At 38.6% G+C, this 20,634-nt stretch overlaps 1 protein-coding gene across 1 annotated transcript in view; it reads left to right on the top strand.

Annotated features, from left to right (window-relative positions):
* Window positions 1-2,540: 2,540 nt before the first annotated feature.
* LOC139934539 (cystine/glutamate transporter-like) overlaps window positions 2,541-20,634 on the top strand; it is a 38,562-nt gene continuing 20,468 nt past the window's right edge. Inside the window, exons 1-4 of the mRNA XM_071928795.1 lie at window positions 2,541-3,419; window positions 8,651-8,776; window positions 15,213-15,315; window positions 15,717-15,761. Coding sequence (XP_071784896.1) covers window positions 2,927-3,419; window positions 8,651-8,776; window positions 15,213-15,315; window positions 15,717-15,761 — 767 coding nt within the window. The 5' untranslated portion in view covers window positions 2,541-2,926. The remainder of the gene's footprint in view (window positions 3,420-8,650; window positions 8,777-15,212; window positions 15,316-15,716; window positions 15,762-20,634) is intronic.

The raw sequence follows: 20,634 nt of genomic DNA, 5'->3' as shown, positions 1-20,634 counted from the left end.
AATGAGTATAATGACCTATAGGGTATCAGTATTGCTTTTATTTATTCGCCCATTGAGACAAGAAGACAAGAGAATTCTTTGACTCGGCCTAAGAACACCCAAGGGAGGGTCATACAATTTTCTACCAACTCCTGGTTGTATTACAAGGTACGGGCATGCATCTGCACCTTGGTTGAAGTTCAATACAATCAAATCATTTTATAGAGCGCTCTTGCAATAAACCAAACATTAGCTGGACTTGTTTCAATAGATGAGTTTTCAGAGCCAAAACTACAAAACAAAATTGTAAAACCACAACTCTCCTGAATAAATCTTTGTCTGTGCGTCATGTTTTTTAAGTAGATTGTAATGGGTTCCAGGGTCTGGTCTGACGGCCCATGGTGGGTTGAAAAGCCCCTCAAGCCCGGAGATTTTGGTGTTAATGGGGTAAAAAATCATGCATGACGATATAAAAATATGTTTGCGTAAAAGCATATTAGGCGCTCAGTAGATTTTCTTTTAGAACCTTTCTTTGGGGTGGGGTGCTCCAGTCCCCTTGGAGTTCCGTTGCCTGGGGTTCCGTTTTTTAACTTTTGAGGAGGCAATAATATTGGCTTCAAATTTAGTCATATTTGGCCTGACAGCAAGCTGGGAAGTTGGGAGAAATGCTCATTTTAGGGAGGGGGGGTTACTTTGTGGGGCAATTAGTAGAAAGTTTCAACAGCTGACCTGCCAAATAATTTGAAATTATTCAGAGTCAAACTGCAATGTCAATGGGGGTTTCTTATCACAAAAACGGAGAGATGGATAGGGCACGTGTTTCACTACGAAGTCAAAAGTTTTACAAAAAATACAGGGCGGTGGAAGTTTAGTGTGGTAAATCTCATCACCTACAAATATAAATAGCGCCACCATTCGGTATCCCTTATTAAATCGCTGGACAGAGCTTTGCATTCTGGATATAATAGCGCGATGTGTACTGAAAGTGATCTTTATTTTGAACAATTCTGGTTACAAAACGGGAAACAAAGGAAGAAGTAATTATCCATGTTTGTACTTCCTTTAATCCATGATACTTTTACATAAGAAAAATACTACTAAGTTAATGAACAAATCATGAAATTTATACTGTCCTGAAGAAACAAACCGTTAGCATATGACTGCAATTTTTACAACGGTGTGCCATAATATGCAAAAAATACGAGAGTCTTTTCATTTGTAAAAGCACTCGCCTAGTGTAGGCCTACGACAGTGCAATTGTTTTTCTGCACTACGAAAATGCCACTGTCATCATTCATAGTGTTTTTCATTTCATTTGTTTATTTCTAAATAATAGGGTCTATCGATTCAAAAAGGGGGACTCAAAATTTGGGATTTTTTAAAGGATGGCAGTTCTAATAATAATTTTTATGCAGGAAAAAACTGCGTGTATATGTACAGACTGTCCTCTGTCTTCTTATTAAGTTAGACACAACTTCCTCATCAATGAACTAGGTTGACCCGTAGATAACCTTGCCAGGCGTAATTGTATCTATATCACCTGTATTTGCTCGGTGCTCGGGTCTACGTGTGTTGTGTATGACATGCATATGACGATATCGAACACCGACAATGGTGTGAAACATGGACTTATTTGAGCACAGCATTCAGAGACCACAGACATAAACGAGGAAGACAATTTAAAGAATGCTACACTCAAAGATATCAATAAGTCTCCCTCATGAGTAAAGGTTTCATCTAAATCAAAGAAATAAAAGACTTCCAAAATCCAATTTAAAACCCAGGCGTAGGTCTATTTTGATCTTTAAAAACATAGGAAGCAAAGACTACTTAAATATGATACATGTCTGTAAGTAATATCTGTTTACTTGGAATTTTACTTGTACCTGTTTGTGATGATATTTTGTGAATCTTTGATCTTTTTAACGATTTTGCTTTTTTGTGGTTTTAAAATGATAGTTTTTATTGTTGTTAGCGCCTGTGAGCACTCTTAATGGATTTTGCGCCACAGTGTTTCTATAATTATTCAAGATTATTATTAATATTATTAACTCAAATAAAACCCAATTATCATAGTTACGTTATCGCAACTACATTATCACTGAACTTCCTTCCATATTATTATTATGGCCGGAGGAAAATATATTTTTGTATTACGTCGATTGTTGCGGTTTGTATTTGATAAAACAAGTGGCAAGTGTAGTAAAGATGTATTTACAACACACAAAAACAGGAAAGTGAAAAAAGTACAACCGACTGTATTATTATTGTACGAGTGTTCAAAATGGGCTGTAATTACGAACAGTTATAATACAACGGGGACACCCCCCATACAAAATGGACGTTTCTTTATTGTGGACACGCGGGCATCTGGACCACGTGGTTGAGATTGCGCCAGCCAAAACACGGGACCTGGCATTCAGCCAAGGATGTTTACATTTTCATTCATAAAAAAACTGCAAGCAGTCTACCGCGCATGTAGCTGCACCGCTTGGTAACTGGTTCCATCCAGTTTCGTGCCCACGTTGCTGATTAATTTGCATAATTTGGCCGGCCGGCGAACCGATCGAACCGTCTCTGCGCGTAGTGTACTACGTGCGTGGTGTGTTTACATTTTGTACTTTATGTCGTCAATCTACGGTGATGTGAAGGGGGATACACACACAGTCTTTTAATACGGTGTTCAGCTCACACCCTTTTATAACTGAAAATTGTTTAAATCTGTGGCTGTCTAGCTCTCGATAAAAACGATACAATTTCCATAACTGTAATAGTGGACATTGTCATCAGTCAGAGGTCATCATCACGAGCTTGTGGTTGTGCGCCCGTCGTAAAAAGTAACCAGCGAAGAACGAGAACGAGCCTAGAATCTATTCTAGGTCACCACGCCACACACTCACTTTCGCTCTTTCTGATTTAGGAAAAAAACAACTAAGACGTTAGAAAAATGGATGAGAAGGCAGTAAAAAATGGCAAGAAACCTATAGAAGATGGCGACGCTACCTCGTCGGCGGGATCCAGTGATGTTGTGGTCCTTCGTCGTGAGATCGGGCTTTGGGGATGTGTTTCCATATGTGTTGGGATCATGATCGGCTCCGGGATCTTCATCTCCCCAAAAGGCATCCTACAAAATACCGGCACGGTCGGCATGGCGCTGGTCGTTTGGGTGGCGACCGGGGTCATGTCCGGACTTGGGGCTCTGTGCTTCGCCGAACTCGGTACCACCTTTGCGAAATCTGGAGGCGAGTACGCCTTCCTGCTGGAGGCTTTCGGCCCACTGGCCGCCTTCTTGAGACTCTGGGCGAATATCATCGCTATTGGCACGGGAACAATTGCCGTGCTTGCGATCACTTTCGCCCACTACGTTCTGGCCGCTTTCTTTGGTGATTGCCAGGATGTACCCACCAACGCAGTACGACTCGTGGCAGCTATGATTTTATGTAAGTATGGCCTAAAACAATCTTGGAAATGTTATTGTTAAACGTTTTTGTCTTTGCTCTTGTGGTAGCACTTACTATTTTTGATTTGGAAAAATTTAAAAAGCCTAAATCCAACAGTTCAATGTCAAATGAAACGATCAATAAATTTATTAAATGTTTAATAATTATTAATATTTTAGTTTTTAATTATAATATTAGGGTCCCTAATATTATAATATTTGTGCAATAATTATCTTTATTTATTATTTAAAGACACAGGACACTATTGGTAATTTTCAAAGACCAGTCTTCTCACTTGGTATATATCTCAACATCCATTTTTGCGATAACGTAACCCCTCCTGCCGTCGGCAGGAGGGTTACGTTATCGCAACTACTCAACATCATGCTTAAAATAACAAAGTTGTGAATATTTGAGCTCAAATTGGTCGTTGTAAGTTTTTTGTAGTTGCGAGCTAATAATGAAAGAAAAAAATACCCTTATCACATGAAGCTGTGTGCTTTCAGTACTCCTAGAACTATTTCGGTTTCGGACGAAACCAAAATAGTCAGCGAGGACTAGGACTAGAGTATGCTTTCAGATGCTTGATTTCGAGAATTCAAAACCTAATTCTGAGCAGAGGATTTTTTTATTCCTTACTTACTGAGGCACCAATGATTATTTTGTTTCTTGTGTTTTAATCTAAAAAGAAAAAGAAACAAGGGGTTTTATAATTGTTGTATGCTGACCGTTGAACCCTCTGGAAGCAAATCATTGTGGGTTTGGTGTCTTTAAGTTTATAATTAATATGCTGTGTGGGAGTCCATCTTTCCCATTGTGGGAATGGTCGGTTTTGTACTTGTCTTACTTAAATTCAAAATTGACGATAAAGCAAGTCCATCCAGAGTTTTGTGAAAATTTCAATTGTGCGTATGATGTCTCTAGAGTTTATTACATTTCCTGTGGGGTTGGGGGGGGGGTCTAGCTTTCCCATTGTGGAAATGGTCAGTTTAATTCTACTTGTCTCGATTAAAACCCTTTAAGTTGTGATCGAAATCCTACTTGAAACCAGGGGAGGCAAATGATTATAAAGCAAGTCCATCTAAAGTTTTCTGATCATTTCAAAGTGGCCTCCTGATCGAGCTAAGTCAAGAAGATTGCATCACTCAAGGAAAAGGTGTTCATCCACTGAATGGTTTTAGTCTTGCGCCACTTGTTAAAAGGGTAATTCTGGACCGTGATTGGAAACCGCCCTCCTCCACAAATCTTTACATTGTAGGATGATCATGTTGATGAGCATACTTGACTTGTGTTTCTTACCCCCTCAGTTTTTGGAGGCTTTTTCTGAAATTATATCACAATCTCTCACATCTGTGCAAGGTGTACACACCATGGCATGTGGGACCAAGTTGGACCACCTGTGGTTTTTCCTCCATGCTTGAAGCTTGAACTAATCCTTAATATAGGGAAGTGGTTAAAATGGTTTCACCAAGTGGGACTATGGATTTATAAGGTGGAAGGGGGGAGGGAATGGTAGTTGGAGGTAAGAGCATAGTCAAGGAGGGGCATTTCATTGCATAGAGAAATGGTAACGTCTCAACACTTTTTGGGGCAAACAATCGTCAAATTGTTTAAGGATGGGTTCAAATGGATGTATCCCACTGTGCTTCACCAAATAAAAGCTGGTGCAGCGGATATCATTTTGTAAGGAGTCTTGGGAAAAAATGTTAATTTCTAAGATGAAATCATGGAAGATTCATCAAATCTTTCTGCTATGTTATATAGCCATTAGGTATTTTTTAGATTGTCTATTTTGTTGCTTGAGATTTTTAATGTTTGTTAACAGCACTTCGATGCCGCTGCTTTTTGCGCTTTATAAATGGTGGCTATTATTATTATTATTATTATTATCGGTGTTCAGTTGCAATTCAAGTGTGTTTGGTTGTTTCTCAAAACCTCATATTCATAATACTCACAATACACTCTGTAATACTTGTTCATAGAGTAAGGATGTTGCATATTCCCTTATATGAAAGTGGAAGAAGTGCAGCATTCAGTGTTCGATCTTGCAGACTTGTGTATCAACATAGTGTATCTAGGCTAGCCCAGAGCAAAAATGGTAAAATATAATGTTAAAAATTTAAAACCCCAATTGTGTCCAGGGCAGTGAATGGGAAGGTCGTGAAATTTCATTCTTAGTTTTTTTTTTTTTTTTTTTGGGGGGGGGGTTGCGACCCTGGCTGATGTCTGGCAACTAGTGTCCATGTATGTCTGGCTGCTGCTAGTGCTAGCATAATGGTCAACCATGGAGATGACGAGGGTACCATACTCAGAATGGAGTTTTATTTGTAGATGAGTTTTTATTTTGTAGATGAATCCCCACCCAGAGATTCTTGAATAAGGGTTGAAGGGTGGAGTCTATTTCTAATAAGAGTCACACGTTTCCGAGTCACGAGGGGGCAGTTTAAAATATTTCCCATCCTAACTGTTCCATTTTTCAATCCTTACACCTTTTCTAATGATGATAATCCCTTGTCCTTTCTCATGCTTAAACTGCCTTAAGAAAGAAGTATGGACTTAGTGGCCCTTGCACTGTGAAGAGTGAATGACCCCGGTCTATTACTGCTGGTCATTGCATTGTATACCCTGCACCAGTTGTGTTTCAGTTCCACTTATGCAGTTAGACTGCATTGAAGTTCCCTACTTTCATCCACCATTTCTGTCATGGCTATTGATCGTCTTAAATGCAATATTGACAATAGGGAGGCATAAGGCAGCCATTCCGAGGGTGATATTCAAGCCCTCTTTGAAACTAAAAACCAGTCCCTTGGTCTCCCATCCTTTGTTAATTGGGAACGTACTTTATTGACCGATCCCTACACACCTGTACTTTGGTCAAGGGTTGAACTGAACTCTTCTCCTATACTAAAACCATAAAGTAATAGGCCCTATGAGTTTTCTTGAAGTGGGGCACCATAGATTTTCAGTGACAAACTCGTAGAGAGTTTTTGAAAAACTGACTCACCAGAATGTACAGTAAAAGGGCCCACCAGTATACAAAACACTTCTTCTAAACTTCATGTAACCATGTAGTATGTAAAGTCTGAGCTGAGAAAATACAGTGTTCTCCCTTAAATGCCAGTTAAAAGGTCAAAGGACCAGTAAGAATTCTCACCAAGTGGTTGGCTGGCTAGTTCATTAATGAAAAACATAATGATTCATGTATGGAAATACCGACTAGTGAAAAAGTTGACCTGCAAGTAAAATGAAGAGCTAACTGGTCCTGCCTGGCTAGTCACTGGAAAAGTAAAGGGCAGACCATGATGTGATTTTTCGACACTATTGAAGTAACATTAGCACTCGCCAGGCCTGTGTGACTCATTTTTGAAAGGGCAAGGGCACCAAGGCATTCTCTTCTTGGTTAAGGGCACCCTATGAGGAAATTGTAAATTTCTACTGTAGAGCATTTCTAGGGCGCCAAGGCAATGAGCAGTAACCAGTCACCAAGTATTAACTAGGTCTTGTCGATAAACCCAACATTTTTCAATCGGCTGTCTAGTGACCTGACCGTCAATTCATGTGGATAAGAATTGATCCATTCATAAATAATAGCCAGGAAAAATGTCATAGATTTATTTCATTCACAAAAGAGTAACACCTCGCTGCCCTTACTAAATGCTTCTATATGGGGGTATGCAAAGTGCAAACCACCTTTGGTGAGATTCAAGGAATTTTAAAAATGCTGAAATTTCATTCCACTGCCTGAGCCAGCCATGGTTTATGTAAGGTGAAACACAGAACAGTGGTTGGTAGATTCAATACGACAAATGCAATAATCCATCAATCTTTAGCACTATGATTGTAATTTATAATGAAAAGGTGGAATTAAGAGGAATAGAGGAGGCACATTTTACAGCCATATAAAGGAAACAAAAGTAGAAACCAAACTAAAATAACGGCAAATTTCCCCTTTTTGCAAGTTGTGATCGTCTGTCTGACTATTATCATAATTCGAATTGTTTATGATAAGATAAAGTGGCCAACCACAAAAGATAAACAAATTTAAAGTGTACAATGATTATAATAATCGCACAGTAAATTAGATTGGGATTTAAATACATGCATTGATAATCCCTCTTTGCAAATATTTTCATTTTGTGTTATGATAGTCTTGTGTTTAACTTTTAAAAGTTGTTTAAATAAATGGACAGTTTTTTGATGGGTCATATCTGTGCACAATTACATGTAGATTTATATACACAGTAGTTGAGCTTCTTTAAAGGTAGTGGACACTATTGGTAATTGTCAAAGACAAGCCTTCACAGTTAGTGTATCTCAACATATGCATAAAATCACTAACCTGTGAAGATTTGAGCTCAATCGGTCATCGATCTTGCGAGATAATAATGTGAAAGAAAAAAACACCCTTGTCATACGAAGTTGTGTGCGTTTAGATGGTTGATTTCGAGACCTCAAGTTCTAAATCTGAGGTCTCAAAATCAAATTCGTGGGAAATTACTCTTTGTCGAAAACTATGGCACTTCAGAGGGAGCCGTTTCTCACAATGTTTTATACCATCAACCTCTCCCCATTACTTGTCACCAAGAAAGGTTTTATGCTAATAATTATTTTGAGTAATTACCAATAGTGTCCACTAAGCAGTTTCTATTTCTATCTAAGCAGAAATGAGTAGGATACCAGTCACAAACTGTAGTGACAACAAGTTCAATAAGGTGCTGCAGGTGCAATTCATGAAACCTTTCACACAACTCTTTTTTCTGGTCAAGCGCTGTTTTGAAAACGCTCTGGCTTCCAGACCCTTTACATGTGATCAACCTTTGGCAGTCAGTGTCCTTCTAAAATGATTTGTTTTGCAACTGGGACCTGGGATTGAGCCCTGGAAGACAATGTCATAAATATTTTGTTCCAGTCAGTTCCCCAGTGTAAACTGGCAATGGTGACAGCAGGTCTTGAATTCTTTGTTGGAAGGGCACATCAACTTTCCTCTGGTATGAAAGGGAAGGTACACGTTTGGCAATTACTCAAAACAAATATTAACTTGTAATACTTATGTAAATCTGTGGTCTTCACAATTTTTGTTTCTCAGCAATCCTGTGACATTCCTTTAAATTTATATTGTAAATTTGCAACGCAATTGCTTTGGGTGCCATGGATTATTTCAAGGACTGGGACAGTGAAGACTCAATTTAATAAGTTGTGTCCATTTCTTTTTCTTTATTTTCTTGATACAGTTGTGGTTTTCTACATAAACAGCGTGAGTGTGACGTGGACCACTAGAGTGCAGGTGTTCTTGACCATTGCTAAGGTGATCGGTCTCACCATCATCATCTTCACTGGAATTGTCATGCTCTTCAAAGGTAGTGGTTTCCCTCTCCTTTTATTCAGGCATGCAACTCTTCCGCGGTGTTCCGCGTTTCATAAAGTGGATTGTAACTGCCCCAAATGCAGGACTTGAATTCCACGGACACCACCGAGGCTATGGCCTCTGTTGCCCTGGTTTTGGCCTTGGTGCCCCTTCAAAAGTTTCCCGTAGACTTTCCAATGGAAGTTCCCTTTGCAAAAGGTAAATGGCCATCAAAGATAAAATTCCGGGCCTGCAAATTTCCTTGACAATGAGTAGCCAACTCTGTGAGACTGTAACCATGTCCCGTGTGAACGCAAGCTACGTTGTACCTTTTAGCTTAGTCGTTTGGTCAGAGTGAACCCTAACCATTTTGGCCTGGATTTTGTCTATCTGTAAAAAATAATCTTTGGGAGAGCTCAGCCTTCCGAATTTATGATTTCTTCCCCCCTAAAGGCAAGGATAAGTTGAGCTAAACAATTTGGATAGCATTGCCCTGCATACTAAAATAGGTCAGTCCTTGTGTAAACGCTGCGTAAATTCACTGCAGGGTGCAACAATGCCATGAAGAATGTTTGGTGTCATTTGCAGTGCAACCGTTCCCACCCAACTTGACAATCGCCCCAACTATAGTTGAGACTGGTCCCAACTTGAGTGTTAAAATTGTGCCGTCCCAACTACAATTGAGATCACAAATACACAGAGCAACCCCCCCCCCCCCCAACCACCAGCACCACAATCCAATGGCGTGGGTGCGGTACACATTAAGTGCCAATGACAAGACAAGACAAGAATAAATTATAAAAATGATTGATAGCAGGTAAGTAAGACCATAAGACCACTTCATTCTAAATTTTTCTAATTTTTCGTTTATTTATTTGTTTTTATATCTGACATGCAATACTGCATTTTATTGTAATGTATTTTTTTATGGTTATAATGTTGTTTTATTTTAGTTTAGGTTGAAGTTTATTTTCTGTCTGACATGCAAAATTGCATTTTTTGTAATGTATTTTTTATTGTTAAATGTTGTTTTATTTTAGTTTAGTTAGAAGTTTATTTTATGTTTCTTAAGCATTTTTATTTTGTATATTTTATGCCCAACTGTACTTCATAATGTTTTATTAGTGTAGGCATTAATAATTTATTTATTACTCAAAAGTATTTTCCCCTTTATTTAATTATTTTTATTTCATATAAAACTTTATTGTAGTTTATTTTTTACTGCACTGTACTTAATTCTGGGTTAACTGTGTATGTAGGTTGGTTTGAATCCAAGTTAACCCGAGATACCGCTACTGAGCCTTTATTCTTCATACTCGTGATCCAATGACTTGCACTAATCACCAAAGATTTCCTGCGTGGTATCAAAGTGACAATGACTAAGCATTTTTACTGTTACATTCTTATCAATACCATAAAGAAAAGACCACTAGGGGTGTGTCTCTGTGTGTGTGTGTTTTTAAGGTCAACAATTTGAAAGGAATCTACTATACATGGAAACCCAAGGCTTAAATCCTTGCCCAACTACAATGTTAATTCAAGGGGGATTTTGTTCAAATAAATGACACAGCAGTGTGGCCGCAAACCTCTATTGATTTTGAAATGCTGTCCTTACATCCGGTCAGTAATTCACTATAACCCTCTACCGCCTCCAACCATAGATATTATTCAATTGGTGTATGGGCACAAAACCAAAATGATGTGTAGAACTACCTGTAACCATGTCAGGTTTTTGTGCTCTATGTTGTGTTAGATTTATAAAACAATCGAAACAACTAATTCAGCCTGAATTAATTGCAGTGGTCCAATTTTACACTGGACGGCATGCCAGAGGCCAGTGATTTTTGCCTTGGGCCAGTAAACTCAGTGACTGGACATGACTGGTGTTCTTGAGATCCTCTATGGTTTAATTGACTAAAAAAAGTACATGTAGCTCACTGTGTAATAACATTAAACATTTTGTCAGATGTGGACTTTGAGTCTGGGGAATATCTTTCAATTATGTTGGGTATTAAAGGCCCTGGACAGTTTTGTTAATTGTCAAAGACCAGTCTTCTCACTTGGTGTATCTCACCATACATTGTAGTATGCATAAAATAACAAACCTGTGAAAGTTTGAACTCTATTGGTCGTCGAAGTTGCAAGATAATAATGGAATAAAAACACTGTACACCCTTGTCGCACAAGTTGTGTGCTTTCAGATGCTTGATTTTGAGACCTCAGCTGAGGTCTCGAAATCAATTCAAATATTTTAGTGAGAAGTTACTTCTTTCTGAAAAATTATACCTCAGTGGGAGCTGTTTTTCACACTGTTTTAAACTATCATGAGCTCTCCACTGCTCGTTACCAAGTAAGTGTTCTGAGTAATTATATACTAGTGTCCAGAACCATTAAAACGTTTACAATGTGTAGAAATATTTGTTAGGTGGATTTTCACCTAAATTTAAGCCCTGCATTTGTGGTGTTTTTGTAACATTTAAACATTTTGTTAAGACCATATTGATACTTTTAGCTTAAAGAAATTTTAATGGGGCCGGGGCAGAAGGAAATAATTTGTTCAACTTGACTGCTGTTGAACATACTGGTACTCAATTAAACAACCCACTGTTAGTGTTAGTGTTAAAAAGACAGAGGAGGTCACTGGCTTCACAATAGTATCTCTTGGTGGCGCTATTGCAATGGGTCAGGGAAGATACAGCGCTTTCAAAACGAGCGTTTATGTTTGTCTCTGGGGAGCTATTTAAAACATTTGTTGATAATTACGACAAGAACATGGCTCAGAAATCATATGTTTTTACATCTTTATTAATCTTTTGATGAAAAGGTAAGACCATAGCAAGTTTAATCAAGATTAAGGCAACCTAAAAGCACAGGAAAAAAACACAATAATTTTCAATAATTTGTTATGATTATGTTGGGTGTCAAATTACACGAAATTAGACTTTACTCGATATTCCTCATTACGACATAGCGGGTCACAAATATGTTTCTTTGATTGTACCATGTAGGTGAATGTATGAATGTTTTTTTTGTTCAAAAAATTTGCCATCAAAAAGTCTTTCTAATTATATGAGAAAGACTTTTTGTTTAAAAATTGTTTAACTCGGTTGAGTTTTTTGGGCGATGTTGCTTTAGACATTTAGTATGTAATCAGGCCAACAGCTTAAATTGCTCAGTCACTGGTGTATTTTTACACAGCCCAAGGGCAAATGTCTTAATTAAAATGCATTTACATTTTGTACGGTATGTCACTAAGTTTTTAATGTCATCACAGGAAGTTACTTACATTTAATTGATTGATGCGGGTATGATTATGAGGTCATGTCTGATTGGCTATCTGGCTTTGGCTGTTGCTATTGCTTTGGGCAGCCAATCTTTCATCACAATACATAGATAATAATTGGGGAGGAGCAAACACGTGCACATCAACAAATTGTGCTATTTCTAGGTGACGTCACCACTTTGCAGGGCTGTATGCTTCGTTTTTGAAAGGGCAAGGGCACCAAGGCATTTTCTCTTTGGCAAAGGGCACCTTATGAGGAAATTATAAATTTCTACTGGAGCATTTCAAGGGCACTGAGGCAATGGCAAGTGGCAACGGAGGCAATCGCCTCCGTTGCCTCCGTGAAGTATCAAGCCTGACTTTGAGCTTAAGTTATGCTCATGAATGTATGACGACTGCATGTACCAACCTGACGTGAAAAATGGTAAAATTAATGTATAATGCCCAAAACATGCGATTTTAACGACACAGTTTTCTTACGTTCATGTACACATATTTGCTCACGTAACGTGCAGCTAAACCTCATTAATAATGATCTATCCAGCAGAATCGTCCATTAATTACTTGGGAAACAGCCTCAACCATTTCAGCTCAAGGCTCAGAATTGTTTCTACTGGATCGCATAGTTCTATAAATCAATTGTCATTTCTATAATTTTTCCACCTTCAAGAAAAAACCCTTTCTGTAGCTACTTTCCATTACTCATTACCAAGTAAGGTTTTATGCTAATAATTATTTTGAGTAATTACCAATTGTGTCCACTGCCTTTAATGCTTTTTTTTTATATATATTTAAATGTAAGACACTAAACCACCTGGCTTGTCCAGTCTTGAGTTTACTGACCCAACACTAAAATCACTGGCCTTGTGTAGTCTAGTGTTAATTTTAAGCTCTGTGTTTACACAAAATACATGTAGGTAGAAATTGTTGCAGTGAAAGCAAAACAACATTGCTGTGTCACTGTAGTCCGTATCTAGTTAATCAGTAGCCATACACGAACTTAGTTTAACTGGTTGGAGACTAAATCGTTAATATTTGTTTGGTTAAAACATTTTACCACGTCAGTCGGAAGTGGTGGACTTAAGAAGGGGTCATGTTTTGTAGATTTTGTAGCCTGTAACTACCTGCAGCTGTTCTCTCTCTGACGGAGATGACTTGTTGATATTGTATTAACTGCAAATCTATACATAAACAAAAGCTTTTAGGATGATGCAACTCCAAAACATTGTCGCAGATGCTGCGTATAAATTATATCTAGGCTGTTATGGAAATTGAACACTCAATTACAGCAATATGGTAGCTGGTCTAGCCATATCACCTGCCACTCCCCTAGTTGATTTAAATTTATCAATGGTTGTAAATTTTTATTGTTGTCTATTTTTAAATCGTTTCTGCGTCCGGAAATCGTTTCTCCTACAAAAAATGAACATTAATGTACATCATGTACATGTAATAAAATAGTTGATGTACACGATACAGGTATCATTACAAAAAAATGCAATATGTTATGTTTGAAAACTTTGATCAAAATTTATGCAATAATTTTAATGCTCACCAGACGACTGTAAAATATGAAAGGTTTCAGAACAATATGAAATTAATTTTCACTGCTCAGTTTCAACTCAAGTGTTTCATTTCAAAAACAGATCCATTGTTTTTGTTTTGCTGGAAGGGGAGTGTTATTTATTTATTGATTTATTTATGTATTTAAAGTTGCCATATGGCCCAAAACCAAGCCCTTCCCCTGATAAAGCAACATGTGTTACAAAACAGTTTTTGTTGCGCTTGACTGCATTCTCTAAAATGCTCAAAGCTAACCATACGGTCCTTGCAATTAGTCACAAGTTTTTACATAATTCAACTAGGGACCACTTATCTTATATACCGCTCTCTATTGACGAGTGACTGAAAATCCTTGCAACACCATATCTCAAGAAGTGCAGGACCAATTTTTACACTGTAGTGAAGACTCCGTGGGGCATGGACATTAATTTTGAAAAAATGTGACATCAAGTTGACCTCTACTTCCGGGTCAACCGGAAGTGGGACCATATCTCAAGAGTTACACAACCGATTAAAAAAAAATTCTTCAGTTATAGACTCCTTAGTCTCAAAAATTTGTTGGGAAAAACCGTGACCTCATTTTGACCTCTTCTTCCGTGTCAACTGGAAGTGGGACCACATCTCAAGTACTATTCAACCGATTTCAAAACTTTTTTTCAGTTTTAGACCCCTTGGGCATTGGAGATTAGCCTTAGGTTACCGTGACCCCATGTCGACCTCTACTTTGGGGTCAACCGGAAGTGGCACCATAACTCAAGACACTATTCAACATTTTCAAACTTTTTTTTAGTTATAGGCTCCTTGGTCATTTTAGCACATAATCCAAGCAAAAGAACACGGAACAGCTTTGTGTTTGTTCACAAACACCTTATGTCTAGTCTTTTAAACAGTCTCCTGGACAGTTTTGTGCTCAAGATAATTGTGGGCTTATTTATGTGTATAGGTTGAAATTGTATGTGTTGGGGTGACATTGTGGGGTGTGCCAAACAATGTAAAAACGGGAAAGAATAATGAAATCAAATAAAAACAAATAGTACAATTGTCTCTTACTTTTGAACTTACTAAAATACACTCTCCATGTATGTGCCACGGTATTCCAGGAGTGTTTCTTGATACCTGGTTCTATTTAAACCTGTTTTTCTCATCCTTTTTTTGAGGGGGTGGTGGGCAGGCTGTAAAGAGTTCAATCCATTTAAAAAAAATTGTTCAGTGAAGGAAGCACTTCACAGTGGGAGTCTGAGATCATGTAAATGTAGAGACTACTGTCACTGTAAATTAGTCATAAATTGTTAATTCAAAGCAAGTTATAATGAGATTTAGAAAACCATTGATTTTGTATTGAAGAGGGTGCAGCCAAATGTTGCAAATTTCTTGAAACACTTCACGCTCCAAGTCAACAAATTTGTTTTAGAGTGATTTTACACAACTGTTTTTGATCCTCACAAAATCATCAAAATCCTGCAGTTGATTTTGAAGGACTACAACAAGAGGGTTAATGGAATGAGCTTCCATTTAAATTTGACATTTAGTTTTCAGTCGTTAAAATTAAACCGTCTTTCTTTTGGTTTTAAAATAAATGAAATCCCTCTTCAATTTTTTGCAGGTGAAACTGAACACCTTCAGAATGCGTTTGAAGGCTCTGAGAATACCGACCCTACTCTTATACCACTGGCTTTCTACTCTGGTCTCTTCGCATATGCTGGCTGGTAAGACTTTTAACACGTGATTTCAATTTTGTCAAGAATTTGCCCGGTTATTTTCTATAAAGATCAACTGTTTTTTGTTACAAGAATAAACATTTAAAAATGCATCACTGGAGAGCGTGGTTGGTAGAGCACTGGTACGTTAATCCCGAATTCAAGTCCCAGTAATTTTTTCTTTGTTCAAACCCAAAACCTTTTTTAAAATTGTGTACGTGTAAATGGAATGAATTGATTTGTGTTGTGTCAGAATCGTAGTGTCTTATTTTTGTCTTTTGTCAGGAAGTAGTTCTTTTAAAATTTGGTTAACTTTACAAGGTCTTGAGTGTAAAAAGTACATTTGATCTACATTTAAAACCCCTTTGTGTATCTTTTTCTCTTTTCTATTTCTTTTGTCCCGATAACAGGCAGATGTTGGCTCAAGTAACGGAAGAGATTCAAAATCCTTCAAGGTAGGTGTGAAGTGTGTGAAGACGCAATGAACATGTTCAGACAGCGTACTAAGTTAGACCCGAACCAATTTAACTGTGGACGTGGTCCTTAAAAGTTGTTCCCCCTGCGTTCAGACAACACTGAGTTTCACCAGACACGGTTTATCTTTGGTTTTAGGAGGTCAAAGCAAACGCGACCCAGTTACTCTTACATCCGGTTTATTGTCCTGTTCATTGGTCGCCGTGTGTTTACATAATGATCACAGAGGTCTATGGGTTGATCGTCTGTTGGGAGCTAAACCGGATATGGTCATTTTATTCTGTCCACACACAGTGTTAAAAGATAGACCCAAAGTGGTCTAAAGATAAACCCCCTCTTGGACGGTCTTTTGTGGGTTGAACTTGATTCAGACTAACTTTAGAACCGTTCAGACACACAGAGTTGAACTCGATCGGGTTGAACCATGAGTTAAACCGACTTGAGTTCTGTGTCTGAACGACCTCTATAATGTGGGGAAAAACAGCATGTGTGTAAAAACTGGCGTGTGCTAGAGCAGCGTGTGGTAGGGATTAATGTTGTTTCCTACCAGTCAGTTGTAAAATAGTGTCCTACGTGCTTGGCTATCTGCCAACAGCTTTTACGCACCCACCCTGTCTGAAACCATTGCACGTATGCAGAGAGGAATTGCTAGCATTTTGTTTCCTTGGTGCCAGACAAGCATAGTTAATAGTAGTTACTCGTGACTTTTTCACTTTGGTTTTGACGTCACTCTGCTATTATGTACCGTAATGTTTTTTCTTCTTGCGGGCAAATTAATTGACGAAAGCTGGAGTGGATATAATGTTGTAGTAGTGCCAAGTTTAATGTAAAGGATTTGTGTCTGTGTTGTTGTCACTTTTAAGTGGATTTAAATGTTAAACATTTTTGTGGGACTGAGGATCAACGGCGAGCGCTTGGCCAAAGTTGATTAAAGACATTTTTTTAGGGTTTCAAAGATTGGAGAAATGCTAGGCCTACAATTTCCTGTGTGCAGCTGTTTAATTCGTCAAATAAAGATCCTTTCGAGACAAAATAGTACACATCCCAAACTGTTCCAAACCGGTTCTAGCTAGACCAATTTTTAGTGGTGGGCTTGAGTCAAATATTTGGGAAGCCTTCCAAGGGCGAGCGGATCGACAAAATTGTTCACAGAGCCATCATTGCTGAAATGCAGGCATGATGCCAGGATTCCAAACTGTTGATGTTTATGGGGCCATGCAATAAGTTGAATGGTCTTTTGACTGTGTTCTTTCTCTGTGACATTAGTTACTTCTTATCATTAGCTGTGTGTCTTAACTCAAAGGACAATATTTCTAGAGGAAATCTGTGCTGGACCGGCACAATGTATTTTGCTCAGAGTATTGGGCAAAAATTGTGAGTTCTTGGCAGGCCTGCCAAGCAACGCCCACTGTGGCTAAAACACTGCTCTTAAGTCCATTCTGTGATGTTGCTTGAATTCGATAGACTTGTTCGTGCACACTTTATAGTCAAACCAGTCATACTTGGCATGAGGCTACATATATCAGAATCCTATAGTTTGGGTGATGAGTTACTATAGAAGTGTGACAGCTTAGTATCCAAATTGCAGACAAGGACATGTAGGGGATTGAAACACACATCTCTCATGGATATTTTCACTAAATAATTACAATTATTTTGCTTTTCACAAGCCCATTTTGATGTGTTGCCCTGCATCTTTTGAAAATTCAAATGGTTTCTAACAGTGTTCATCTATCATGAATGACATTATAACCCTGTAGTTATTTAACTGAAAAAACATTCCTGTGGTCTGAGGAAACATAAGACTGTTTTGGCACCACCCCCTTTTTCCTCGCGTCCTTTGTGTATTTTATAAAGGCCATGATAACACACACAGTGCAAGTCACTAGTGTCCACAATGCAAAATATCGCACTGTCTTTGAGTGACGCTATACATTTGACATCAATCAAGGGCATAGCTATGTATGTCAGCATTTTTAAAGATTTCCAGATCAGAACTCTTTAAATAATTGAAGTGACCACACTTTTATCTGGGGCCAATTTCATAGAGCTGCTTTGAAAGCACAGAGAGTAGCTAAAGCACAACAACATGTATGCTTACCAGGATGGGGTTACCAGCCAAAGTACCATGTCGTATGTACCATCAGTGACTGGTGTTCTGATAAGTTTTGCTGAGCAGAAATATTTTCAGCAATATGGCTACAGTAACTAAGCTTAATGGGTATGCCTACAAGTACAAATGCAGCAAACAAGTACACAAGTAGAAAATACATGTAGACTCCTTTGCTTGAATGCAAAAAGTTGTGTGCAAATTCTTAAGACATGATCTGCCTGCCTTTCCTATTGTTGGCAGTAATTTCTAAACAAGAAGTTGGTAAACTGAATAAGTAACCCCGTGTCCCCTGAAAGCTACATCGACGAAAATCTCCATAAACAGGTCTGGAATAACAAGAAGGCTGCAGAGGCCATGACCTCAGTTGCCCCCTGTTCTTGGCCTTGGTGCCCCTTCAACAGTTTCCCATAGACTTTCAAATGGAAGTGCCCCTTGCAAAATAAAAATACCCTTGCCCTCTCTAAGATGAAATTCCAGGCCTACATAAAGCCTGGTCTATTATCTTTACCCCACATTTAACATGTTAAGAAATGTCAACATAATTTTAAGTTGAACTTCTGAACCCGATTTCGTCTGCTGCCTTGTTTTGAAAATGTCACGATGTGGTTGTTACTCATGATGCCAACGTCCCTTGAGATGGGAGACTTGGCTTCCGCCCCAGTAATGAATGCTCTACATTGCTGTGAGGCCATATGCCTGTGGAGGTGGTACACCAGCAGCAGTCTTGAGGGTAGCGTCTAGGAGTTACTGGCAGGGTGACTGTCGGTTACTCAAGATTGAAGACAGATCTTCCGGGGCACTTCTGAAAAATCGTTGTGAAGTGGATTTTATATTTTTTGAAAACTTTGTACGTCTTGGGTCATGAAGTGAACTAGTTCTACCAAAAACCAATATTTAGGTTAGTTTTATTTTAGGAAGGATCTTGTGAATGGAAGAAACATCAGAAGCATCTGATTTTAAAAACACTGGACACTATTGGTAATTGTCAAAGACCAGTCTTCTCACTTGGTGTATCTCAACATGTATAAATCCCAAACACCATTGTGTATCTGTATAGGTAAGGGTTTCAACTATCCTAGGTGAAGGATAAAGACAGGATCATTCAATCAACTTTTGAAGCATTCCAGTCGTGCTCAACACAATAACTGTCTTGTTGTCCTGAAAGTGAACTTTGCTGATGTTATCAATGGAACTCTGCTTGAGTTCATGATTTTGTAGCTTGGGAGAAGCCATGGCACTGGGTGATAGAATAAAAAATGGAAGATACTCACTCAAAGAAGAAGTTGAGCTGTTGCAAACTGCTTACCAACCAAAAGGGCCTGGGAGGGTATAGTATACATGGCAACAAATAGATCGTATTGAATAAGACCTTTTTTGCTATGAAAGTCGCCATCTTGTAGGTCAAACCATATGCGCGTTCTATGGCACATGCACGCACACACCCAGGCACACGCGCACAGACGCCATTTTAAAGGGTAGATATTTGAACGGTGACGTCATATTCAATACGGTCTATAGCTGATGGCCTGCGCTTTGACCCCAGTGTAGCAGAGTCTCTCTTGAAGGGTACAAAGTGAACTAAATAGTTGTCTACAGTCGGAGACCTCCTCTTTAATATAATGTGAACTGACCCTGGAGGAAGAAGCGTGGGATGCCATCAGTGCAACTTGTAGAGTTCATCGACCAATGTTTGGGTTTGTTTATCAGACGGGTGTTACGAGGCAGGAAACTAAAATCAGTCATCTATGAATCCAATTTCCTATTTATAGTTAGACAGTTGAAGTTGATTCTCTTGAGATTTTAACAAGTCCAGGTCCACTGGAGAGGTGTTGATAGTTTAAAACATTGTGAGAAACAGCTCCCTCTGCAGTAATTTAGTTTTCGAGAGAAAGAATAAATTTTCCACAAATTTGGTTTTGAGACTTCAGAAATAGATTTTGAGGTCTCGAAATCAAGCATCTAAAGGCACGCAGCTTCGTGTGACAAGGGTGTTTTTTTTTCTGTTATTATCTCGCAACTTCGACGACCAACCTTCTTACCTGAGTTAAATCCATGCTCTAGCTATCCATGTACATGTACACTGACACAGAGCTGAAAATTATCATTGACCATTGCTTGGTTACAAAAAGTTAGTTTGATTGCTTTAGTGTAACTAAAGCAATCAAATTATTGTGCAATTTTGTGTGCGTAGATGTTTATACGAAACGTATACAAAACGGTTTGAGGTGAAAAGTTCAGGTTGATAAGCTAGCATTACTGTAGTATCCATGGCTAACAATGCAGAGTCCTCATGCTAGCAAGTGAAATGTACAGCCAACGCCGCCGTTAGGAGGTGGAAATAACGCGAGGCATGTTCAGTTGCTGAGATACAGAAGTTAGGGATGACGCTGATACTTGAAGCTAATGGACCCTTTTTATGTAGTATTGAGATACAGTTGTATGTCGTAAGCACTTGAGGCACAGATCTGTCAGGCCTGGAATTACATGCAGGCAACGGAGGCTACAGTTGCCCCCAGTCTTGGCCATGGTGCCCATTCTAAAGTTTCCCATTGACCCTATGGAAGTGCACTATTTTTCAAACTGAAAATGGCCTTGCCCTTTCAAAGTTGAAATTTCAGGCCTTATCTGTTGTTCAGGATGTTCAATCGGAGATACTGTAATGTGTGATGTAATCATAAAGACTGTAGGTAGGATGTGATACAATAGGTGAAATGGTTGTTGACTTCTATTGCGGACATAGC

This window comes from Asterias amurensis, chromosome 3 (assembly GCF_032118995.1).
Source record: "Asterias amurensis chromosome 3, ASM3211899v1".
In the NCBI taxonomy this organism is placed as follows: domain Eukaryota; kingdom Metazoa; phylum Echinodermata; class Asteroidea; order Forcipulatida; family Asteriidae; genus Asterias; species Asterias amurensis.
This window is presented reverse-complemented; position numbering and strand designations above follow the sequence as displayed.